Source organism: Eptatretus burgeri, chromosome 3 (assembly GCF_056783735.1).
Source record: "Eptatretus burgeri isolate ZD-2024b chromosome 3, Ebu_testis_v1, whole genome shotgun sequence".
Taxonomy (NCBI): Eukaryota; Metazoa; Chordata; class Myxini; order Myxiniformes; family Myxinidae; genus Eptatretus; species Eptatretus burgeri.
This window is the reverse complement of record NC_140963.1, coordinates 36403654-36430819: the sequence shown is the minus strand read 5'-3', so window position 1 is coordinate 36430819 and position 27166 is coordinate 36403654. Positions and strand designations below refer to the sequence as shown.

Genomic DNA, 27166 nt, shown 5'->3' with positions numbered 1-27166 from the left:
GTGCAGGCTATCTCAAAAAGTTGCAGATGGATTTGGATGAAATTTGATGGGCAGCTTGGGTGTGTGACAAGGACAAACTGATGAGATTTTTGTGAAGATCCGGATCCGGCTACGAGCATTTTTTTAATGTGATTCTTCACCATTGAGAGATTGGGCCAAAAACGATGTTGCACGGTATCTCAAAAAGTTATGGAAGGATTCAGACGAAACTTGGTGGACACTTTGGGCGAGTGACAAGAAAGAATTGATTCGATTTTGGTGAAGATCTGGATACAAGAATGATTCAATTTTTGAAGTGGTTCTTCACCATTTAGAGATGGGGCCAAAGACGATATCGAGAACGATATTTCAAAAATGTAGTGGGCCCAATATGTTCTTGTGGATCAGGTATTATGTGACTGAGGTATGCGCGCTACCGAGTGCTCTTCTAGCTTTTTAAATGTGATTCTTCACCATTGAGAGACAGGGCTAATGTAATATATAGCATGGTATCTCAAAAGGTTGTGGATTGATTTGGATGAAACTTGGTGGGCAGGCTGGGTGTGTGACCACGACAAATTGATTCGATTTTGGTGAAGATCTTAATCCAGATCTGGATACGAGAATTTTTTTTTTAAGTGATTCTTCACCATTGAGAGATCAGGGCAAAAACTATATACAGCACGATTTCTCAAAAATGTATTGGGCCCGATATGTTCTCTTGGATCAGGTATGACGGGGTGGAGGTATGCGCTCTACCGAGTGCCCTTCTTGTTTTGTCTTTTTACTGCAGATGTAAAAAATGATTTTGACACAACTCGACATTCTGATTGTTGATGCGAACAAAACAAAAATAACACGAAATTGTACATATTTTCATAGTAGTCATAATATCAATTTTAATCGAGAATGCTTGTCTATTATATCTTCTGAGATTGCTTTCTTTCGATTTGAGGATAGTGTTCATGCTGGGTGGAATACCTGTTGCTGTTCTGATGTTGTCTTCGAGTGAAGTGATGATTGCTACGTAACATAGTGAACAAAATATCAAAACATGACACGTGCCGGAGGTTCTCCATCTCTACTCGATAGCTTGCATTTTGGTGTTAAGTGTACTATATTTTTCCAAGTTTACAACCAATCTCAGGTGGAAGCATTGGTTAGACTCGTGCATACTGCAAACCTCACTTTCTGGACAAACCACCGGGGTCGGCAGGGGGTGGGAGATAACAGTTAAAAGGCTGTTTAACATTTGAAAGCAGTTCACAATGCTTTGCTGTATTGAGAATGAATGGAAGAATAGGAGGTTTATGTAAATGAATTTATCCCCCAGGTGGTATAAGAGGAACAAAAGAGTTGGTATGGAAATGTCAGTTGGACCTGGAATGGGAGATGAGTAGCTGGTTTGAAGGGTCAAGGCATTTTGTAGGAGAAAGGTAAAGTGTAAATCCACCTTTTCCATCTCTCATTGGTCTGTTTATGCTGCTTACAAATATCGAGGAATCCCAGAAATCAAAGGGAGTTGATCACTTTAACTTGGTGAGATTGAGTGGTTGTATCCTTATTGATAAGTTGGTCGAAGTAGGCTGTGGGTTACACCTTCCAGGTTGTTTTGTCAAACTTCTGAGCTCTGGAGCATTTAACGTCGTGGGGTAAGTTTCATGGTTACTGCTGCTATCGGCTTGTTTGCTTAACATCTTATTGACCCTCCTTGTATGCATTTCGCATACCATGTGTTTTTTTTTTTTCGTTATCCCATGTTTAAATACTGATTTCATTTCCTCGATGTTTTTTTGAACATTTGTATGAAAATATGTTGAATTTGAAGTACACAACAATTTTTTATTATAATTATTTTTTTATTTGCCAACATTGAGTTAAGCGTTTATTAATTTATCATGAGTATTGGAATTTTGTTCATTTTTATTAATATTTCCTTTGTTAGCCCGAATGGAAATGATCTTCATCATCATTCACCTGCGTTCCAGTGGAGTTGGAATGTGATTGAGGCAGGTTGATGTTTTGCAAGGCCTCATCGGCATGTTTTGGGTTCATTTAGCGAGTGTATAACTCATTTATAACCCATTTATTGGAATGGTGTTTACTGCACCTAAAAGTATAATGATGTACAAATGTTAGCGATAAGTTTTTCTTTCGTGCAATGTGAAAGTTTGGTGGGTGAGGTCGTGGCTTTTCCATATCTGTTAAACCCCTCTCAGTAGTCACCTCTGTGACGCTTTTTATTCGGTGAAATAGTTATCTTTTTTTTGTAAGATTTGCAAAATATTTCTTAAGATTGAGTGGTTGTGTTCTCATTGAATAAGCTGTTCCGAATAGTCTCTGGGTAGAACTTTCGAGGTTGTTTTGTCAAACATCTGAGCCCTGATGCATGATGAGTGTCGAGGCTCATGGAAGAGCTGAACACTAAACGGCAGCAGGTTAACAAACTATCAAAGGGTATTGGGGAAGAGGGTGAGGTGAGGTGGGGTAGGAGTGGGGGTTGCATGCACAATGACGAAAGGACGGATAACACAAAAACGAGTAACAATAGCCTGTAAAGGATCGGAATGGGAAAGAACCAAGGCGTTTGAAAGTCGGAAGCGATGAAGACGAGACCACTGACACAAGGAGATAATTCCACAATTGGGAGGATAAGGGGCCAAATGAATGCAGGTGGGCAAATAGTCTGGACTTTGGGAGGGTAATCAGGTGATGGAATCTTGAGGAACATATGTGTGGCTTATGGAGGGCAGAGGTAGGAGAGGGCAGGAACAAGGCCAGATATGTTTGTGAATAAAAATTAAAACAAAACATTGCGTGAGACTCTGCACATACCACTTTAAACTGGGATAGAAGAAGCTGTCTTGCCAATTCCTGCTCGGGATTATAACAGGTAACCGATTAGTAAAGGTAACCGTGTGTGCATTTAAAATATGCTATGGTTTCGCTGTTTGGCCTCAAACGGGCCATAGGGTTCATTACGGTCAATCTGCAATGACTTGCGCGGTTACATTCTTGAAGGTTTCTATTATTGACGAATGCCTGGAAATGTATGTTGTGCTATTTCTTTTGTTGGTCATGATGTTTGACTCTGTTAAGATAGATGTCTTAACTTTTGGAGAGAAACCAAACAAATGAACAAAGAGACTCGTATGACTGCTGCAGTTTTAGATAGTTAATTGCCATGCAGATGAAATTAAAACTTTGTTATGTAACTTTTATTCCAGATAAAACATAGATGTCCAAGTCGGCAAATAAGTTTTACAAACTTCAGTGTGTGTGTGTGTGTGTGTGTGTGTGTGTGTGTGTGTGTGTGTGTGTGTGTGTGTGTGTGTGTGTGTGTGTGTGTGTGTGTGTGTGTGTGTGTGTGTGTGTGTGTGTGTGTGTGTGTGTGTGTGTGTGTGTGTGTCACTGTCATTGGTGGGGAAGTTGCAATCACCCTACAGATAATGTGCTCTGTTCCACCAAGTTTCGTCCGAATCCGTCCATAACTTTTTGCGATATCGTGCTATATATCGTTTTTGGCTCCATCTCTCAATGGTGAAGAATTGCTTGGTGAATTTTAAAAAAAAAAGAAGAAGAAATCTCACATCCGCATTCGCATCTTCACCAAAATCAAATAGATTCGTCCAAGTCACACACCCATCCCGTCCACCAATTTTTGTGTGAATCCGTCCGCAAGTTTTTGAGATATCCTGCTCACAGACAAATGACACAGACAGACAGTGGTGAAAACAGCACTTCTGTCCAACTTCAGTGACTGACGAAATAAACTGCATCATTTAATTACCCCGCATGAGTGGAATGAAAAGCGAGGTTAAGCATTTGCTTGAGTTTGTCCGTCTGTCTGCAAAAACGTTGTTTTTGATGGAGGAACAACATTACGTCTGTCAGCAAAGGTGGAAGGAGGTTGTTTTTTTTCACCCCTGTTTGTTTGTTTGTGTGCATGATATCTCAAAAAGTTTCAGACGGATTCTGATGAAATTTGGTGGGCAGGTTGGGTGTGTGACAAGGAAGAATTGATTCAATTTTGGTGAAGATCCGAATCCGGATCCGGCAACTCAAAATGAAGCGATTCTTCATCATTGAGAGGGCCAAAAACGATAAATATCACGATATCTCAAGATGGTATTGACGGATTCGGACGAAACTTTGTGGACGCATTGGATATGTGACAAGGACGAATTGATTCTATTTTGGTGAAGATCTGTATCCAGATCCAGATCTAGATCCGAATAAGAGGTTTTTTTTTTATTATTTCGTAGTGGTTCTTCACCATTGAGAGATTGGGCCAAAAATGATATCTAGAAAGATATTTCAAAAATTTATTGTCCCTGATATGTTCTGCTGGATCAGGCATTGCACGGCAGAGGTATGTGCTCTCCCGAGTTCCCTTCGAGTTAACCTCTGCCATCGAAGATCGGAGGTTACTGTTTTCACCCCTTTCTGTTTGTTTGTTTGTGAACAGTATTACGGAAAAACTCCTTGACGGATTTCGACGAAACTTGGTGGGGGGATTAGGTATGGTCCAAGGATCATGCCATTAGATTTTGGACTTGGTCCAAAATTCAATATGGCCGCTATGGCGGCCATTTTGAAAAAAATATTTGATTTTTTTTTTTTTTTTTTTTTTTGCATTTCTACATGTTTTAAGTGATTTACAACAAAAAAACATGCCAAAATTATAAATGCGGCTGATTTTGGAACTTCAGGTGGATATACCCACGTAAAATCAATTTCTGTCTCAAGGAATCTAGTTATGACGAATTAATTGAGTATGTAAAAGGGAAAGTTGCAAACTATAACTCTGTGAGCACTGTTGACGTCAAATTGAATGAATAGGATATCAGGTTCACTTGAGTGACCAAGCAGTATTGGCGGCGGAGGTTTTGCACTCTACCGAGTGCTACCCCTCTGGTTTTATATGTAATGTTTTATTTCGAGTATGAATTGGAACATCAATAGGCAGACAAGCTCTGCCATTTTAACGTACTTTGTCTCTGAATTCATCCTGAATATACATGCGCAGAGAGGAGTGACATTTAACTCTGTCTGGCAGTCAAACAACATTAAAAACCATTCCAAACAGGAAATTTACTGCAATAAAGAACATACAGCAGGCATTAATAACTCATGTGTAACGTGTTTAAGAAGATTGTGTTATAGACTGTGAGGAGGAGAGAGATTGGGACTATACTCTGTGCAGAGTGTTGGTGCTGCTTAAGCAGTCTCCTTGGCTATTGGGCACAATCCTGGACGGGTTGCTACTCGGCACAGTATAGCAGCATGCTGGCACTCATTTTACCGACCTCGGAAGGATGACAGGCCCAGTTAACCCCACCTGGTATTAATTCAACCACTGAGAGGGATTTGAACTCTGGACCCGAGGATCCAAAGCCTGCCACCCGAACCATTTCGCCAACACCAGGCATATAGATAGTGAAAATGTTGGTTAATTCCGGAATTTATTTATTTCTTCGATTTTTACAATCGTTATTTTTAAAAATTAAATTATATACGTGAATACTGGGGAACACAAATCACATTCTTGTCACTCACTTCCAAGAACCTCCAGTTTAGCAGTACACGGTCATGCTCTATGGTTGGTGAAAAAGGGGGATGCTTAAGAGTGCTTTAATCATGTGAAACTTCTGGAATGTTTTTTTTAACAATCTTTAAAATCATGATTTTATTTAAGTTGAAGTATACAATTGAATACTGCATGGAGTATCATGTTCTCTGAACTCTCAACTTTCCCTCGCCAGAGGAGAGGGTATTGCATTTGGATTTGTTATCTTGCCAAAACGAAGTTTTGCAAGATATGTTAGTCAGCTTGTATGTATTTTTTTTTTTTTTTTTTTTGTCTGTAATCACATATAAAAAATTCTGCAGAGCACAGTTATCATCGGAAATTTTTGTAACTTCGCATATCAGAGGCCTATAGAGGTCCCTTTCAGTGCACAAAATTTTGAAGGTCAAGGTCACTTTGGCGCAAATCAGGGGAGTCGACGAAACCCTTATTTTTTGAGTAATTTTGATCGGATCGTCTTCAAACTTCATGGGAATATAGTTCATGGTCTGGTGCTCAGCTGATTAATTTTTGGTGGCGATTGGCCTTGGCCTTCATATGTTTTTTTTTGTTGTTGTTTTTATTTTTTTTTGGTCTGTAATCACGTATAAATCACTCTGCAGAGCACAGTTGTCATTGGAAATTTTTGTAACTTCACATATCAGAGGCCTATAGAGGTCCCTTTCAGCGCATAAAATTTTGAAGGTCAAGGTCACTTTGTCGCAAATCAGGGGAGTCGACGAAACCCTTATTTTTTGAGTAATTTTGATCGGATAGTCTTCAAACTTCATGGGAATATAGTTCATGGTCTGGCGCTCAGCTGATTAATTTTTGGTGGCGATTGGCCTTGCCCTTCATGGTTAGCGCCTCAGGTCAAACATATTTGACCCCAAGGTCAAATTTTCAAGTTTTAGGAACCATATCGTGTAGTACCTCAAATTGAACACCTCGATGAGTGCTTTCTAGATATGTCAAGCTTGAGACATTATGACGTCATTTGGTGACGTTATGAGGCAAACGCATATTTTTCATAGTTACTCTGTAGAACGATTCTCATCGGAATCTCTCGTAGGCAGATATTCCTCAAGGAGTCGCTCCTGGTGGATAGCAGCTCTGTTCACCTCAGTGTGACCTTAAAGAAGTCACACGTGGTCACCTTTTGGCAAGATACGGGTCAGCCTGCGGGTGACATTGGTTTATTTGTCTGTTTGTTTGTCCCCAAAAAATGTGCTCACGTCGGCCACAAACGCTCCGCGTAATAGCCAGTCATACACGTTCTCTATTTTTTTTTAACTGTACGTCTATAAAGTATACACAAATGGAATGTGTGTCTATAAAGTATGCACAAATGGAATGTGTGTCTATAAAGTATGCACAATTAGAATGTGAGTACGTCGAAAATGTGAGTACGTTGAAAAAGTATGTACAATTAGAATGTGAGTACCTCTATAAAGTATGAACAAATGGAATGTGAGTACGTCTATAAAGTATGTACAATTAGAATGTGAGTACGTCTATAAAGTATGTACAATTAGAATGTGAGTACGTCTATAAAGTATGTACAATTAGAATGTGAGTACCTCTATAAAGTATGTACAATTAGAATGTGAGTACCTCTATAAAGTTTGTACAAATGGAATGTATGTCTATAAAGTATGCACAATTAGAATGTGAGTATGTCTATAAAGTATGTACAATGACAATGTGAGTACGCCTATAAAGTATGGACAGTTAGAATGTGAGTACGTCTCTAAAGTATGTACAATTAGAATGTATGTCTCTAAAGTATGGACAGTTAGAATGTGAGTACGTCTATAAAGTATGTACAATTAGAATGTGAGTACGTCTCAAGTATGGAGAGTTAGAATGTGAGTACGTCTTTGAAGTATGTACAATGAGAATGTGAGTACGTCTATAAAGTATGTACAATGAGAATGTGAGTACGTCTTTTAAGTATGTACAATGAGAATGTGAGTACGTCTATAAAGTATGTGCAGTACGAATGTGAGTACGTCTATAAAGTATGTGCAGTACGAATGTGAGTACGTCTATACAGTATGTACAGTTCGAATGTGAGTACGTCTTTAAAGTATGTACAATTAGAATGTGAGTACGTCTATAAAGTATGTACAAATGGAATGTGAGTACGTCTTTAAAGTATGTACAGTTAGAATGTGAGTACATCGATAAAGTATGTCTCGTTAAAATGTGAGTGCTCTTTCAAGTATGTACAATTTGAATGTGAGTACGTCTATAAAGTATGTACAGTTAGAATGTGAGTATGTCTTTAAAGAATGTACAGTTAGAATGTGAGTAAGTCTATAAAGTATGTCTCGTTAAAATGTGAGTGCTCTTTCAAGTATGTACAATTTGAATGTGAGTACGTCTATAAAGTATCGACAGTTAGAATGTGAGTACGTCTTTTAAGTATGTCCATTTAGAATGTATGTCTATAAAGTATGTACAATTAGAATGTGAGTACGTCTTTCAAGTATGTCCAGTAAGAATGTATGTCTATAAAGTGAGTACGTCTTTTTAGTATGTCCAGTTAGAATGTGAGTGCATCTACAAAGTATGTACAATTCGAATGTGAGTACGTCTATAAAGTATGCACAATTAGAATGCGGGTACGTCTATAAAGTATATACAATTTGAATGTGAGTACGTCCATAAAGTATGCACATATGTGCCGTATATTCGATTTGAATGTGAGTACGTCTAAAGTATGTACAATTAGAATGCGAGTACGTCTTTTAAGTACGTGCAATTAGAATGAGTACGTCTATAAAGTATGTACAATGAGAATGTGAGTACGTCTTTTAAGTATGTGCAGTACGAATGTGAGTACGTCTATAAAGTATGGGCAGTTAGAATGTGAGTACGTCTATAAAGTATGTGCAGTACGAATGTGAGTACGTCTATAAAGTATGGACAGTTAGAATGTGAGTACGTCTATAATGTATGTTCAGTTCGAATGTGAGTACGTCTATAAAGTATGTACAATTGGAATGTGAGTACGTCTATAAAGTATGTACAAATGGAATGTGAGTACGTCTTTAAAGTATGTACAGTTAGAATGTGAGTACGTCGATAAAGTATGTCTCATTAAAATGTGAGTGCTCTTTCAAGTATGTACAATTTGAATGTGAGTACGTCTTTTAAGTATGTCCAGTTAGAATGTATGTCTATAAAGTATGTGCAATTAGAATGTGAGTTCATCGTTAAAGTATGTACAATTCGAATGTGAGTTCGTCTTAAGTATGTCCATTTGGAATGTATGTCTACAAAGTATGTACAATTAGAATGTGAGTACGTCTTTAAAGTATGTACAATTAGAATGTGAGTACGTCTTTAAAGTATGTACAATTAGAATGTGAGTACGTCTTTAAAGTATGTACAATTAGAATGTGAGTTCATCTTTAAAGTATGTACAATTCGAATGTAAATTCGTCTTTTAAGTATGTCCATTTAGAATGTATGTCTATAAAGTATGCACAATTAGAATGTGAGTACGTCTTTAAAGTATGTACAATTAGAATGTGAGTACGTCTTTAAAGTATGTCCAGTAAGAATGTATATCTATAAAGTGAGTACGTCTTTTTAGTATGTCCAGTTAGAATGTGAGTGCATCTACAAAGTATGTACAATTCGAATGTGAGTATGTCTATAAAGTATGTGCAATTCGAATGTGAGTAGGTCTATAAAGTATGCACAATTAGAATGCGGGTACGTCTATAAAGTATATACAATTTGAATGTGAGTATGTCCATAAAGTATGCACATGTGTGCCGTATATTCGATTTGAATGTGAGTATGTCTGTAAAGTATGTACAATAAGAATGTGAGTATGTCTAAAGTATGTACAATTAGAATGTGAGTACGTCTTTTAAGTACGTGCAATTAGAATGAGTACGTCTATAAAGTATGTACTATTAGAATGTGAGTAAGTCTATAAAGTATAAACAATTTCAATGTGAGTATGTCCATAAAGTATGTACTATTAGAATGTGAGTTCGTCTATTTGCAATGTGCAATTAGAATGTTAGTATGTCTATAAAGTATGTACATTTAGAATGTGAGTATGTCTATAAAGTATGTACAATTAGAATGTGAGTACGTCTATAAAGTATGTACAATTCGAATGTGAGTAAGTCTATAAAGTATAAACAATTTTAATGTGAGTACGTCCATAAAGTATGTACTATTAGAATGTGAGTACGTCTATAAAGTTTGTGCAATTAGAATATGAGTATGTCTATAAAGTATGTGCAATTGGAATGTGAGTACATCTATAAAGGATGTACAATTTTAATGTGAGTACGTCCATAAAGTATGTACTATTAGAATGTGAGTACGTCTATAAAGTATAAACAATTTTAATGTATGCCTGCAAAGTATGCACATCTGTGCAGTATATTAAATTAGAATGCGAGTGCATCTGTGAAGTATGAACAATTAGAATATGAGCGAGTCTATAAAATCTGAACTGTCGACCCTGCTATCTGTGGATTTGCAACTTTCACGGATCCCACGCATTTGCAGGTCATGAAGTGTGACCTACTTCTGCATTCGTGCTTCGCATATTCACAGTTTTTAAAAATGTATACTTATGAATTGTTTTATCTCTGCCACCGAAGGTGAAGGAGGTTGTTTTTCACCCCTTCCTGTCTGTCAGTGTGTTTGTAACTTGAAAAATCTTCGATTTTTGAACTAAATTGGTTAGTCTATTTTGTTAGTCTGTCTGTCTGTCTCTGTAAATCGCTGATAGTTCACAGTTTTAGACTGATCTTCATGAAACTTTACCACATGGTCGAGTTTGTAATAAGGAAGAAGCCTTTTGTTTTTGAGGTCAAATGGTCAACATAGGCTGAAGATAAAACAACTTAGGTGAGATTTCGAAAATCCTCAATTTTCATCTGATTGACTTGAAATTTGAAGAGGATTTATATTTCAGGTCAATGAATTGAAAAAGCCAATCATTTTTGAGGTCATCATAGGCCCAAGGTCAACAACTTAGGTGGTATTTCCAAAATCCTCGATTTTCATTCCATTGATTTGAAATTTGTAGAGGATTTTCCCATCAGGTCACTGAATTCAACCACCAATTCTTTTTTGAGGACAACATAGGCCGAATTTCTAAATTTGTCAATTTTCATCCTATTCACTTGAAAATTGGAGAGGTGTTGCATAATTAGTCATTGAATTCAACCACCAATTATTTTTGAGGTCAAATTCGTTTTCTGGATTTTGCAATTCCTGTGCTCTGTACGACGACGACTTCTTGTTAATTGCCGGAATCCTTCGGATTTTGGCAATTATGTTGGTCGGTTGTGTGTGTCATTTGTTTGTTTGTCTGTTTGTTTGTGTGCAGGATATCTCAAAAAGTTAGGACGGATCCGAATGAAATTTTGTGCACAGGGTTGGTGTGTGACAAGGATGAAATGATTCGATTTTGATGAAGATCTGGATCTGGATCCAACTACGAGAATTTTTTCAGTGATTTTTCGCCATTAAGAGATCGGGATAAACCGATATACAACACTATATCTCAAAAAGTTGTGGACGGATTCTGATGAAACTTGATGGACACGTTGGGTGTGTGGCAGTGACGAATTTATTCGATTTTGGTGAACATCTGAATCCATCTCCACCTGTAAGAAATTTGAAGGGGTTGTTTTGTGAGCAACCTATCCTGTCAGGGCTTTCCTACTGCGACTGCTTTCTTAAACGCTGCCGATGCCCTTTACTGCCTTTATCTACGAAACAGTACCACCAATATGGTGCTGTGTGTCTTGAAAACCCTCAGGGCTCTCTCGCCTGTACCCACTCTGCCACTTTGCATGTTTTTTCCTCTCCTCGGGGCTTCCCTATCAGTATCTTCAGGGCTTCATTACCATCACATGGTTTTCAGGCAGCTTTGGCTGTTAACAGTCATCTCTTCCTCAACTTCCTAGCTCTGGCTATCCATGTCCTCAGCTGAGTTCAGTCCTGATGCCTCTCCTTAAATTTATTTTAAAATTTTATCCTTTAGTTCTTCCAAATCAATTGAATACTGCTTCTTCCCCTTGTACTTTCGCATAGCATTGTTCAGTAAATAATGGTTGCCCCAGGTTATTTATTCTTTTGTATAATTTCATTTCTGTTCTTAAAATTATAATAAGCATAAAGTTTGTGTTCTTGTACGCTGTAAATTGTTTGGTTGGAATTAAGGTGGTGGGGTTGTTCACTCCCAGAGTGTAATTAGGCTCCAAATTATATCATTTGGGAGGTTGGGAGTGCAGATTTCTGTTTGACCCAATCTGCTATCCAAGCCAGCAATTATAAGAGCTCTGCCCTCGGGGCAATGCAAACTGCCACCCCAAGGTGCCTGACGGTATGTTATCATATCAACAAATACCTTTGATGCTGCCATTCTTTGTATCCACCCTCTTATCTTTGTGATCTTAATCAGCTTTGCTTCCTTGTGTTTCCCAATCACCTCAACTCACCATCCCCACCCACATTCTTTTCTAACCCCATTAACTACACCTGACCAAGTCTATAACCCTCTTACTTGTAGCTTCTTTTGTTTTCTCCCATCCTTTCTCTCCTCCTTTTTCTTCTTTGGTCCTGTTAGTTCATTCCCCAATATGTCATGTCTGATAACTGCAGTCCTTTTCATTTTTGCAGCCTATTAACCCAATGTGGGATCACACTGCCATTCAGCCAAAATATTTCATCCTAGCAGCTTACCCACCCTTCAGGTGGATCGAGCGTGTGAATTATTTGCTGAATGTGAGTATGACAAAGTTATTCCGGCACTGTGTATCCTGTAAATTAAACCTGATGAATGTTTGGTTGGTTAGACTTTGGCGCATTAGACTTTGGTTATGATCTGGATGCAGATCTGGCTTATCAGTGAGATGCAAAACATGAACTGTTCAGCCTAGCAGAGGAGTGCCCTCTACCGAGTGCCTTTCCAGTTTATTTTTTGCATTATATGCCATGAAAATATTAACCCTCTTTTTTTTGGATGATTCAAAACATTTTAGCATCTATGAATCTCAGGAAATCCCAGGAAATGGATGAGTAAGGGAATCCCAGGATGGTAGTCATGTAACACCCACTCCCTGTGGGGGAGTATACCCCCTGGGCACTCCCTCTGGCAGAGGTCAGTGTAGCGCTTGCACTATATCACTTGTACAGTGCAACATCTCCACAGCTGACTTGTAATATCCTCTCCAATCACCATCAGGTGGCGCTATACGCATCACATCACGGTTTGTGACAAACAAACACCGTGTTTTTCAGCTTCACTTGAGTACCATGCTTTTCGGTTTGATTATATAGAGAAAACTACCTTGGGCATGAAAGGCCTGTACATCAGAATTGGTACAAGCTTTTATTTTGGTATTCTCCATGATATGAACTCTTAAAGGATTTATGTGTCGTTGGGATTTTTTGCTGGAATGTAGAAAAAGAATCGATCATCTCAGGCGCCATCACAAAGTTTTCAAAGATCACAATAGCGGTTGATAAATGGACAAAAACTGTTGATCGTGGAATGTTATTTCTTCATGTTTCACATGTCCTTCGTTCTTCAGAACCACTCTGGTGTGTGCTAATTTGTAATGATGGAAAACAAATTCCATTGGTGTGAGTGATGTTTATATATTGAAGAATTCGGTAACAAATTCGTATCTTGTGAAGCTTCTGTTGGTATCAACAAAGACAAGGGAAAGGGCTCAGGAATTAGATTATTTCACTTCAAGATATTATATATATATATATATATATATATATATATATATATATATATATATATATATATATATATATATATATATATATATATATATATGTGATTTTATTCAACCAGAGAAGCACAATGATGTCATGTACATAAATTATAAATTCTGCCAACACATCACCTTCAAACTCGGAGCCATCCAAATGGCACTCAAGCCTTTACAGACGGAGATTAAATCCTCTGGTCACGAATAGACGAAAGCAGAGGTGTCGATCGAGATTTCACCCTTTTTGTGGGCTCATCAGGACAACATACTGCTGATCGTTTATTTGTGATGTGAAAAGGCTGATTAATAAGCCAAATCAAACCCCTAACTTGATGAGGCAGCAGGGCACAGATTGAGTCAGGTCTCAGCACTTGCTGCACGACGTGCTAACAACTGTCGACGTGCTAACAACTGTCGCCTGCCACGCGAGCACATTGTTTCTGCCCTGCTGATGATCAGCAGCTGTGTATGCGTATTGACATAGTGCATGTATAGACCGGTTGACATAGTGGATCAAGTCATTTGTGTTGGTCTTCGCTTGTTAACCAAGTTCTGTTGCTGGGTGAAGGGCATTGTGCAAGTCCATGGGGGAACCAGGCAGCCAATGAGCATCTGCCCTGCATCTTTTAACGTGAAGGAGTCATGAAAGCCCCATTTTGTCTTTTTCACGACATGTTATTTCACTACATCTGAAGCAATTACGATGTACGAACCCACATGGTGCGGAAGGTGAAACCGAAGAGCTAGCCCCATTAAATTTGTACCTGTTGTTATTAGCATAGTTTCCTTCATATTCTTGATTATGATTCCTGTGTTGGAGCTGAACCATATTGTGGAGCAATACCCTGCTACAACACAATGACACAATGCAAGCTTAGACTTTTTCAATGTCTACACATTGTCTCACCAAGTTGAGCCAGTGTGTTTGATCACCAACTTTTGTCTTGCCTTTTTTGTTTTTGTAAAGTGTTACTTGAAAATGATGGTAGGGTTCAGTGTAATGCCTAAATATGCAGGTTTATGGTCATTGATGAGCCTGTTCCCATTTGGGAAGATGTGAACTGTTTGTTGGCCTTTGTGTGGTTTATCTGGAAGCTCTTTTTGGCACTTTGCTTGATTCTTGACTTACCTGCACACACTGAAAATGGATGGAGGTTGTTTTCACCCCTGTCTGTTTGTCTGACATCTGTCTGTCTGTGTCCAGGATATCTCAAAAAGTTGTTGACGGATTCTGATGAAATTTGGTGGTCAGGTTGAGTGTGTTACGAGGACGAATTGACATTGTGGTGACGATCCGGATACTCGGATGTTTGAAATGATTTTTCACCATTGAGAGATGGGGCCAAACACAATACATACAGCACGATATCTCCAAAAGTTATGGACTGATTTGGATGAAACTTGGTGGATGAGTTGGTTCGGTGACAAGAATAAGCTGATTATATTTTAGTTCAGGGCCGGCCTGTTAGTGTGATACAAAACATAAACTAGTCAGCCTGGCGGATGAATGCGCTCTCCTGAGAATCGTAGTTATCTCCGCCACCGAAGGTGAAGGTTGTTTTCACCTATTTCTTGTCTGTCTGTCTGTCTGTTACTTCCAAAATCGAAGATTTTTCAAGAATGTTGGTCAGTCGATTTTGTTATTCGGTCTGTCAATCGCATACAGGTCACAATATTTAAAACCAATCTTCACGGAACTTCACCAAGTTGTAGAGGTAGTCTCTATTGAGAAGCCTATTGATTTTGAGGTCAAAGGTCATCTTGAAGTCAAATTTCTAAAATTGTCTTTTTTCATCCAATTGACTTGAAATTTAAACAGGATTTGCACATTGCGTCACTGAATTGGGGAAACAACTATTTTTGAGGTCAAAAGGTTAAAGGTCAACTCAAGGTAAAACTTATAAAATCATCAATTTCAATCTGAAACAAAATCAGTTTTCATCTGATTCACCTTAGTTCTGATTAAGGTTGTCAATTTTCATCTTAATGAAATGGACAATTTGATGCATCCATGGCAACCTTTGGAGAGGGGGGGGGGGGTGGAGTTTGCAAGCATCGTGCTCTGCACGACGTCTTTTTCTTTGTTAATTGCCGGAATCCTTCCGATTTCGGCAATTATGTTGGTCGGTTGTGTGTGTCATTCTGTGTCTGTCTGTCTGTCTGTCTGTCTGTTTGTCTGTTTGTGTGTTTGTTTACCCTGTAGCAGCCACACCGTTTTAGCGATCATGACCAAACTGGGTACAGACATTGCCCATGGTCCAACTTAGACACTTGTCGTTTTTGATGAATCGAGGTTAAAGGTCAAGGTCAAGGTCACCGAAAAACTGAAATTCTTATTTTCGCAATAACGTCCGCTAAAATGGTCATATCGACTTCAAACCAATTCCAAAATGTGCATCTTCCAATTCTGCATCCAACCACACATCTCATTGGGGTGTCACACCAACACCATTCTTAGCGGTCGGGGGTCGAATGTCGGGGGGTCGGGTCAAAAATTTCAAATTGCGATACAAACGCCATTTCAAGTCCGATTGACTTCCAAATTATGATCATGACCAAACGAAGTGCTATAACTCATTAAACAGTAGCACTATCGACTTATAAGAACCAAATTGATTTCCAGGTTTTTGTTTTTTGCAGAGATCATGGAGATATGACAAAGTTATTCCGGCAATTCCTTGCTCAACGAGCAATTTCATTTGTTTGTTTGTTTGTATGTATGTTTGTGTGCAGGATATGTCAAAAAGTTGGGGATGGATCTGAATGAAATTTGGTGGACATGTTCAGTGTGTGACAAGGACGAACTGATTAGATTTTGGTGAAGATCTGGATACGGATCTGACTACTAAAAATTTTAAAGTGATTCTTCACCATTGAGAGATAGGTCCAAAAACGATCTCTCGCATGATATTTCAAAAATGTATTGGGCCAGATATGTTCTTGTGGTATGGCCAGATATGCTCTTCCCATTTGTAATAGCATGCCTTCTGTCTCGGAAGCATTGATGCATACTTTTGAAGGACTGAAATCCTGGTCCTTTATTTCTAGACAGAGTTTGCACTTCAAACATCTGGCAATGTTGTTGGGGATATCACTTCTGCAAAGCTTGTTAAGTGTGTGCTGCAACTGAGCCTTGAGGTCAACAATTATTTTGAGACCTGCAGGAACTAGTTTTTTTATTATTATTATTTTGTCCAAGTAAAACTTGGAAACAGCATCCCTTCAACAGCAGTTTCTTTGCCATGAAAACCTATTTCGGTAGGACTAGTCACAGTTTGTACAGTAAGCTTGTATGATGTGCTTGCTATATGCAGCAGTAAGATCTAAGAATACTGTGCCTGTCGTCTGCCTCGTCTGGAAGCCATTCTCAAGGTAGATGCCTCTTGCCGGCCTTTGATTAGTTCCTGCAATCTTGTCTAAAACCTGCTTGATCGACGCTCAAGATACTATAAATGGTGGTGGAAATTCATTGAATGCTAAGTATTTGGAGTTATTTATACACACAGTTTCGTAAAGAAGTACAGGGTGGTAAATGCCTGCAAGTCATTGGTCTTTCTTGAGATTTAGCGAGGCTTTTGGGACGGATCCGGATGAAATGGTCTGCACCATATCGTAGGTAGTTTATTCTCCTGGTTGACGAGGGATATAAGGATGACGAGTCAGTGTCTGCTAGTTTCCCTCAGGATGTTCAGGAATTTGAGGTTGAGATGTTATCAAGCTTGCAGCCATTACCTGTGTTCGTTGTTGTTTTTGTCATCCTTGTTTTTGCTGCGGCGTGTTCTTTGTTTTCAGGTATACATTGTTTGTCTTGCCATTGTGTCTTTTTTTCCTTTTCAAATTTTTCGTCCTTTTCCATCTTTGCGATGTTTATCAGTTGAGCAGCAATATTGCTTGAAGAAACTGTGATGGCGTTATCTTGGAGGCTTGTTGAGTGGCGTCACGTTTTCCGATTGGTGGTCAGGCTTGGTAATTGGGTCTTGACGTGTGTAGTTCTGTAGTGTGCTGCTCCCGTCTCGTTGTTCTCGAAGCATTTCAAGCTCTCTGAAAGGTGTGTGTGTGTGTGTTAATGTCTGCATCACCACTTTCATCATGCTGTGAGTTTTTCCATACTCATCAACTGGGCAAGGAATGTGGATATTATTTAAAAAATTATCTTGGAATTGATTTGGCAATTTTGTAAATGGCTTTTTTCAATCATATGTGAGCTTTTCCAATGTTGCACCGAGACGTTCTATTGTACATGAGTGATGTAGCTTGTCAGCAAGTTGTGTAAAACTGGACCAATTTACTTTGTGATAGTTCCAGTGAGTTTTTTTTTTTAATTGATGCTCACAATATGTATGTTTACTCCTTCTTCTCTCCTCTTTAGAAGGGGTGAGGTCCAATGTTAACAGTCTTCTGCCCCCCTTGACTACAATACTCCTCCACATCTCTGTCTTCAGCCAACTCTCTCCAGTCTCCAACCACCCCACCTTATTGATATCCCTCCTCATACAATCTTCCCATTTCAACCTCGGTCTACCTCTTGTACTGACTGCTTCCTTGGTCCCTAAATCCATCCGTTCTCTTTGCCATTCTCTCCTCTCCCATCCGCACCATGTGACCAGCCCACTTCAGACTGCTTTTTACCAATCTCCCTGTCGAGCTTACTTGCACATCAATCTCCCTCAGTTCATCCATCATCCTTATACACCCTCTTCACTCCCACAATCATCCTGACTCGGTTGGTCTCGCAGACCTGCAGCCTCTGTTGTTGTCTCTCTGTCAGTGCCACCATTTTCAGGCCTTTAAGGCAGGCTAGCATGTCACAAGACACCAGAACTTTCCCTTTCAATGTCCTTCAAGATATTTTCTCTTTGCCATCAATCCCTCCACCCTCATCCACGCATTCACACTCAACCAAATCCTCCTCCGCACATCTACTCTGCTTCTGTCCTACCATCCCTGGTCACTGTTCCCTGGGTACTCAAACCTGTTTTCCTGTCTGATCTCCTTCCCCTCTAACCTGATATTCATTCATTTTCTCTCCCTCCCAACCCACATCACCTCAGTCTTCCTCCATACTCATCTTCAGTCCATGTTTCCCGAATGTCTCCTTCCATTCCCCCAGTACTTCCTGCATCTCCCACTTCCTCTCCTCCATAACAGCCAGATCATCCAGATACACCTCTACATATAATGTTTACTCCAACTTTGGTTGAAGCATCAGACAATGTTGACTATGTGGGAGGTTTTCAATACAGTGCTTATATTGATATTTGTGGTCCAATTGAGCTCAGGGGAGCCGCCTTGCTTTATTTTGGTAGACTGAAAAAGTACCCCATTAATTTGGGTCATGGATGAGATTTGAAGGTCAGGAAGTGAAGATCAGGCCAAAAAGTCAACTCGATTTTAGTCTGACTATACCCCCAGGTGATAAGATGACTGTTGCAATGTCCAACATCAATGGCAGGGGAGGGAAAACTGAGGTTTGCTTGGGGGTTTGTACATTTTCTTCCCCCCCCCCCCCGCCCCAAATGTTACAATATCACAGAAGTGTGAATTAGTTGGAATTTGTTATGTATCAGCAAGATCTACAAGCCTGGTTTTGGCTTAACGGTTAAGAAGCTCCTGTCGTGCTGTTCAAATAACACCAGGTGGGTTGACTCGGCCTGTCATCCTTCTGAGGTCTGCAATTAGTACCAGCTGACTGGTAACAGGGGAACTGTATCAGCAGCACAGCGACAGCTTCCAGAAAATGATGCAACCAGCAGCCACAGGCTGCTTACGAAACGACAGCAAGATCTGCTCCAACATCAGTGGCATGGCCATATTTTCTATGTGGAGACGAAACGCACAATCTCATTACCTTTAATGTTAAGATGACTGGCAGCGAGTGAAAGTTGAATCTCTTGTAGACACGTAGCATCTGTTTTACGTTTAGAACCTTCAATGTTCAGCTTCAGGCTTTTCTGGGATGTACCATTGCTCAAGGTTCCTGGATTATGATCGCTTAGAGGGCATGCTTTGTTCGTATCTACTCATTACAGCTTCAGTTCCCCCCCTCCCCCCCCCCATCAAATAAGGGCATTTATGGGTATGCCACAATAATGTAGCTATATTATTCATCTTCCTGTGATTCGAAAGCCCTATACCTCACATTAAATGGGAGACTTTTTCATTGTGACAAAGCATAGCAGTGATGGCGACAAGAGAAATATCGAAGATCTGGTAATTTTTGGCTTCCACGGTGGAATTAACTGACTGCAATCAGATGCAATTCCAACGATATTTACCCTGCACATACGAAGCGAAAATCAAGGTTAAGCAATTGGTTTACTTCTGTCTGTCTGTCTCTTTGCAAACATCACTTTTATGATCGAGGAACAACTTGATTTCATTGGAATGTTCTATTTTGAACACAAACCGGAGCATTTATTGGAAAACAAACCTGCTGTTGAACAGTATGGAACAGGCTCTGAATTTGTCCCGATTGCATGTGCCCAGAGAGGAGTGAGATAATTTTTTAATTTTTTTCACTCTGTTTGCCTGTCTGGCAGTCAAGCAAAATTGAAAATCATTCCAAACATGAAACTTTGACTGGTTTTAAAGGTGTCAAAAAAGACATGAAGAAATCATGTGACGTGTTAAAGATTCTGCATCAACGGCGATAAACCTTCGGCATTTATTCGACTGCAATAAATTTTTCAGTGATTCTTCACCATTGAGAGAGAGAGAGCGAAACCGATATGTAGCACGATATCTCAAGTTGTGGACATATTCGGACGAAATTTGGTGGACACGTTGGGTGTGTGACGAGGAAGAACTGATTCGATTATGGTGAAGATCCGAATCCAGATCCGACTACAAGAAATTAAGTGATTCTTCACCATTGAGAGATAGAGACAAAAACGATATAGTACTGTATAGCATGATGTTTTAAAAATGTATTGGGCCAGATATGTTATCGTGGATCAGGCATTACGTGACGGAGTTATGCGCTCCACCGAGTGCCCTTGTAATTAGTCATTGTAACGACAAGGATCAACTGATCAGCAGCTCTCGCAATTAGACATAAAAACACAGTGAGACGGTAATTTGGACCATCGAAGCCTTGGCACATCTCAAACTCACAACACCATTTACTATGCCCTCTTCTTGCGAATATTCGCATGCGGGATAATACGAACTCTCATTTATTTATTCTTCACGAGAAACTGCTTTCAGTGTGCATCGATGGAATTCCGTCACACCATGGAATTCCATCACTCCGCCAACTTGATGCTGAAAAGCAGATTCTCGGTCTTTTGTTTTTTTTTTTTCTTCAGTCTGTCACATATCTCGTTAACTTTTGGCCTCATGGCAGAGAATTAATTATTTCTCACGATTTGCTGACCTGAATACTTTTTTGGAAACCTTTCTAACTCCATGATGCAATGAACCCTTAACTTGTACATTCCTGAAAGAATTCCCAAATGGTTCTAAATCTTTTAATCTTCATATCATTCAGAAGTGCTCGGAAGCCCAGGGAGCGTTTTCAAGGATGTTATGTGCAGACATTGGATGTTCTTGGTGTAAAGGGCTGTGATCAAATTTTAACATCCGTTTGGTGATTTCATTGTGCAGTTTCAGGTATAAATGTGTCAAACTCCACAAATGATCTGTAATCAATTGCTCATGTTGCATCGGTATTAGTGGATCGTTAGCTGCATCTGATAATATGCAATTCTTTTCTCTCTTTTATTTTTTTTTTCCTGAAAAAAAATAAATACATGTATTGTGTTTCACTTGTTGATACATTTTGTTTGGCAAGGAGGCAGGGGCAGCTAAGCCAACTTGATTGTGCCTTTTACCTGTTTCTTGGCCTCACCTTGAAGGGTGGGGTACCGGGGAGGATTGGTGGTGGCAGTCAAATGATGGAAAGTTTTGATAGCTTTCTGCATTGTTTTCCAACGGACCTTGTGCTGATGCAGTGCATTTCAGTGAACTGGAATGGGTACCCAGTGAAAAATTAACTTTCACCCTTTAAAAATCGTGTGAATTATTGAAATATCAGCTGTTTTTGTTTTTCGTGTCCTTTTCTCACCTGTGTTGAAAGTAGAGCAAAAGGTGGTGTATAATCTGACATACTGTTTGATAGGGCGATATATTGCTGTTAAATGAATAAAATGGAAATGTTGAAAAAAAGGGATTGAACATAGCAAGTGTTTTCTGAATTTAATTGATATAAGAAATGGGATTGAATGAGACTCACCATGATCATAAGTGAAGAAGAAGATGAAGGACGAAGAGTTTGTTTTTATTACTTCCGCCACCGAAGGTGAAGAAGGTTATGTTTTCACCCCTTTTGTCTTTGTTTTTTTGTTTGTTTGTTTGTGTGCAGGATATCTCAAAAAGTTGTGGATGGATCCAGATGAAATTTTGTGGACAGGTTGGGTGTGTGACAAGCACGAACTGATTAGGTTTTGTTGAAGATCTGGATCCGGATCTGACGACTCCAATTTTTAAAGTGATTCTTCACCATTGAGAGAAAGGGCCAAAAACGATATATAGGACGATGTCTCAAAAAGTTGAGGACAGATTCGGATGAAACTTGATGGACAGGTTGGGGGTGTGACAAGGAAGAATTGTATTGATTCAATTTTGGTGAAGATCTGGATTATGGATCCAGATCGGATAATTTTTTTAAGTGATTCTTCACCATTGAGAGAGAGGGTGAAACCGATATCTAGGACGATATCTCAAAAAGTTTTGTATGGATTCGGTTGAAACTTTGTGTACAGGTTGGGTGTGTGACGAGCACGAACTGATTAGATTTTGGTGAAGATCTGGATCCGGATCTGACGACTAGAATTTTTAAAGTGATTCTTCACCATTGAGAGATTCTTCAACACACGCACATGCACACACAGAACGAGCGGTTCTGGAGACAGACAAAGGACCCAAACGCAATTCCCTCTCCTTCAGCAAGGGCAACGAGAAACAAATGAAACACCATCGGTTGGTGAGGTTCTTCTTCATTTTTGATGGACAGATGGAAGGAAGGACATACCGTAGTGTATTGAAGTGGTTGCACTGCTTAAAAATCCATATAGTTTAGGAGGAATAGTATGACAGAGGGATGGACGAATAGACAGACAGACACAGTGAATTACATTATTTCTCACTTTTTATTCTCACCCCAAAGGGAGTGTGAGACATTGCAATTCCCCTGTCTTTGTGTACGCGTCTGTATATTTTCACTTTAAAGATGTTTTTCTCTGCAACTGCTTTTCCGATCGAAGCAAAACTTTAAACATCGGAGGGACTTCCCACTCAGAATATTTTATTCTCTGATGTCACAGGCCACATGGTATGGCAACCATATTGGATTGAAGGAAAAAAAAAATTGGACATTTTCTCTGAAGCGGCTTAACGAAAAAAATTGAAACTTGGCAAATGTCATCAACTTCCCGTGGCAAATGTAGGGTGATGGTGGTGATGATGATGATGTCATTAGTGAAGTGATAATTCAGCCATAATTTGTTGAATTTAAATCTTTATCCAAAACAAACCTGAAACTTCCAATATCTTATCCATGACTGGATCCATCCTTTGGGACCATATGCAGAGTCTTGGTGCTGCCGAAGCAGTCTCCTTGGCAATTGGGCACAATCCTGGATGGGTCGCCACCCCGACACAGGATACCAGCATGCTGGCACTCATTTTGCCGACCTCGGAAGGATGACAGGCAGAGTCAACCCCACCTGGTATTAATTCAACAGCCAAGAGTTATTTGAACTCACGATCCAAGGATCCCAAGCCTCACCACTCAAACCATCAAGCCAACACCAATCATTCTGGATGAATGTGAGTAAAGAATTAAATTTGTGACATTCATAACCCGTGCCAAGAAACGATGTGACATAATTGGGTGCATGGAGGATACAGGTATATGGCCATAATAGCAATGGGGCATAATGGTAGCGTGTGCAGTTTAATGAATAGTGTTTTTGTTCAGAATGAACACTCGAGGTGAGACTGTGCTCCACAAGTGCCATTTTAGTTTCACAGTTGGGATAATGAAGGGATGAGCAATTTCTCCAATTTGTTGTTGTTTTGAAAATCGGGCAAACGCACAAAAACACACACACACACACACACACACACACACACACACACACACACACACACACACACACACACACACACACACACACACACACACACACACACACACACACACACTGATGCACACAAAAACACACACTGGCACACGCACTGACGCACACATGCACAGATACACGCACACACGCACACGTACACACACGTGCACACACACATACTGACAAGCACACAAACGTACTGACAAGCAAGTGCATACACACACACACACACACGCACACACACACAGACACGTGCGTGCACACACACACAGACACGTGCGTGCACACACACACAGACACGTGCGTGCACACACACACAGACACGTGCGTGCACACACACACAGACACATGCGTGCACACACACACAGACACGTGCGTGCACACACACACAGACACGTGCGTGCACACACACACAGACACGTGCGTGCACACACACACAGACACGTGCGTGCACACACACACAGACACGTGCGTGCACACACACACAGACACGTGCGTGCACACACACACAGACACGCGCGTGCACACACACACACAGACACGCGCGTGCACACACGCACACAGACACGCGCGTGCACACACACACAGACACGCGCGTGCACACACACACAGACACAGGCGGGCACACACACACGGGCCCGCGCGTGCACACACACACAGACACGGGCGTGCACACACACACAGACACGCGCGTGCACACACACACAGACACGCGCGTGCACACACACACAGACACGCGCGTGCACACACACACAGACACGCGCGTGCACACACACACAGACACGCGCGTGCACACACACACAGACACGCGCGTGCACACACACACACACACACAGACACGCGCGTGCACACACACACACACACAGACACGCGCGTGCACACACACACACACAGACACGCGCGTGCACACACACACACACAGGCACGCGCGTGCACACACACGCACACAGGCACGCGCGTGCACACACACACACACAGACACGCGCGTGCACGCGGGCACGCGCACGCGCGTGCACACACACACACACAGACACGCGCGTGCACACACACACACACAGACACGCGCGTGCACACACACACAGACACGCGCGTGCACACACGCACACGTGCACACGCACGCAGACACGTGCACACGCACGCAGACACGTGCGTGCACGCGCACACTGACGCACACGTACACACTGACGCACACACTCATGCGCACGCACGCCCACGCACGCATGCGCATACACACACACACACATGCACACACACACACACACATTACACACACGCACACACACATTGACATTTGTGGAGATGCACATAAACCGTAAGCATGTTTTTCATCTCGGTATCTACATTGTTTATGAAGCAGCACATATCAGCAGTTCACAGGCCTTAGGCCTGGTGTTAGTCGATGTCCCAGTGCAATCGGAATGTTCCCCATTATATAACTACAATGTGATTATATATGTATACACACACACATAAGCTGTATGCATGTGTTTTTTACCCTCATCGAAGGATTCAGAGAGGGTATTGCATTTTAGTCCGTTTGTCTGTTCGTTTGTCCGCACAGAACTTTCGTGTTTTTCTCCGCAACCGCTTGTCGGATTGAGACAAAATTTTCGCCATCATTGGTGCAACTACTCATGTAGAATGTTTTAATGATAATTACATCATAGGTCACGTGGTGTGGCAGCCATATTGGTAAAACTTTAGACCTCTGTATCTCTGAAACTGCACCAAGGAAAAAATTGAAATTTGGCATATAGCAAGTACTCCTGTTGAGGAATGAGTGTGATGTTTTTTAAAATGACGTCATAGGTGCCCTCGTTATGATGTCATAATTGCATATGTAGCACGCCACATACAATCTGAATGAAAATTTTTGAGGGTCTTCTTGGGATAAAATGGTCCACAGAAAATAAATTCATGACGTCATCTGTCACATGTTGTTAAGGCCTAAGTCACATTTGCTCTATGGCGAGGATACGGCGGCCGTACGCCCTCTGAATTGACAGAAACGTGACAAACGTCTGGCCGCACGTTCGCCTTAGGGCCTCCTGCGGTCGCCTTGCAGGCACCTTGAGGCCATGTTGTGTCTGCCTTGAAAATTCTATGGCCACCGCACGGCCATTATATAATGTGTCGGACCCCTTAAGGTCACCGTGCGACATCAAATCAAAGAGCGTACGGCAACCCCATGTTTTCGGTCTCCACAATTTCTTAGACCTAGGGCCTAAGTCACATTTGCTCTATGGCGAGGATACGGCGGCCGTATGCCCTCTGAATTGACAGAAACGTGCGGCGGCCGCAGAGTTTCTGAGGTGGCCTCAGGGTGGCCCTATGCCGTATGGCTATATTTTACAGGCCGTAAGGTCGCCGTCGAATTATAACGCGGAGTTATAACTTTTTTTTATTTCTACGTTCGCCGTAGCAATTCGACAAGCTGAAAAAAAAAATAATAATTTAACCCATTCGTTACCGTCCGTCTGGCCGCAGGTTCGCCTTAGGGCCCCCCTGCGGTCTCCTTGCGGGCACCTTGCGTCTGCCTTGAAAATTCTCTGGCTGCCGCAGGAACGCCCGAAGGTCACCGTGCGACATCAAATCAAAGACCGTACGGCAACCCCACGTTTTCTGTCTCCACAATTTATAAATACTCCGTGCGGCGACCCGAAAAATAAAAACATATGTGACTGCTACATTGTGTGACCGTGGAAATACTGCGGCCGCCGTATAATTGCTAGTGGCTGAAGATTTTGAAGACCGGCCGCCGTGGCAAATGTGATTTAGGCCTAAATACGCCGTGCGGCTCCCCGAAAAATAAAAACATATGTAACTGCTACATTGTGTGACCGTGGAAATACTGCGGCCGCCGTATAATTGCTCGTGGCCGTAGATTTTGGAGACCCCATGGCCGCCGTGGCAAATGTGACCTTGGCCTAAATGGCAGGATGGAAGCCATATTGTTAAAAAAAATTTAAATCCTTCAAAAATCTTCTTCTCTAAAGTGGCTCAACAGATCGAGGCAAAACTTTACATGCATGCCTGCCTGTCCATGAGGAACAAAAGTTTCACACATATGATGTCATTGGTCACATGGTTTGGCAGCCATATTGGATTTACCTTTAAACATATAAAAATACACCACTCCAAAGAAGCCTTGGCGGTGGTTTGCGATCTCTGATTGCTCTTTTTCTTGTTACTTCATGTATCTACATTTGGCTAATTTTCATATGAAATAGGCAAAGCATAGAAATGAACAAAACACTGTGGGTTAGAGTTTCTTCTTCTTCATTTTAGTTCCAGTATCGACTTGAGCGTGCGTTAAAGCAAACTAATGTTTATCTCCGGTTTGTTTTCTTGGTTTCCAATCTACAAAAGACGATCAGTAAATGAAAATTGCTTTTCCTTTTATTTTTGCCGAATGGACCCAAACACGGAGCTTTAGAGCGTGTTCAACGCAAACAAATTTTTTATCTCCCAAACATTCATTGAGACCAGGGACATGCATTGCAAAACAATTCTCAGACATGTATTGCAAACAACAGTTTTCATCATTGATTTTTATTGTGGAGTAAAGAATCTGGTTTATAAGAGTGGGTTTATAAGCCATTGAGAGTGGGTACAGTGTTGAGCTACAACATTGATTCTTGTCCTCGCTAGACTAAGCTATGAGGAATGTTTGAAGGAGACAGGACTTTGTACAGTGGAAAGGAGGTGATTATGAAGGG

General features: G+C 40.7%; 1 protein-coding gene across 9 annotated transcripts in view; it reads left to right on the top strand.

Annotated features, from left to right (window-relative positions):
• Positions 1-27166, top strand: part of LOC147029691 (zinc transporter ZIP6-like) — a 211175-nt gene that overhangs the window by 70005 nt on the left and 114004 nt on the right. Inside the window, exon 2 of one of the 9 annotated variants that reach the window (XM_085872924.1) lies at positions 1313-1415. The exons of 7 other annotated variants lie outside the window; for them this stretch is intronic. Coding sequence is in view for 1 of the 2 variants with exons in the window: in XM_085872921.1 (XP_085729047.1) it covers positions 16914-16935 (22 nt within the window). In the remaining variant the exon portion in view is untranslated. Of the gene's footprint in view, positions 1-1312; positions 1416-16898; positions 16936-27166 lie in introns of those variants that run through there. One more of the 9 variants, XM_085872921.1, reaches the window with a different exon arrangement.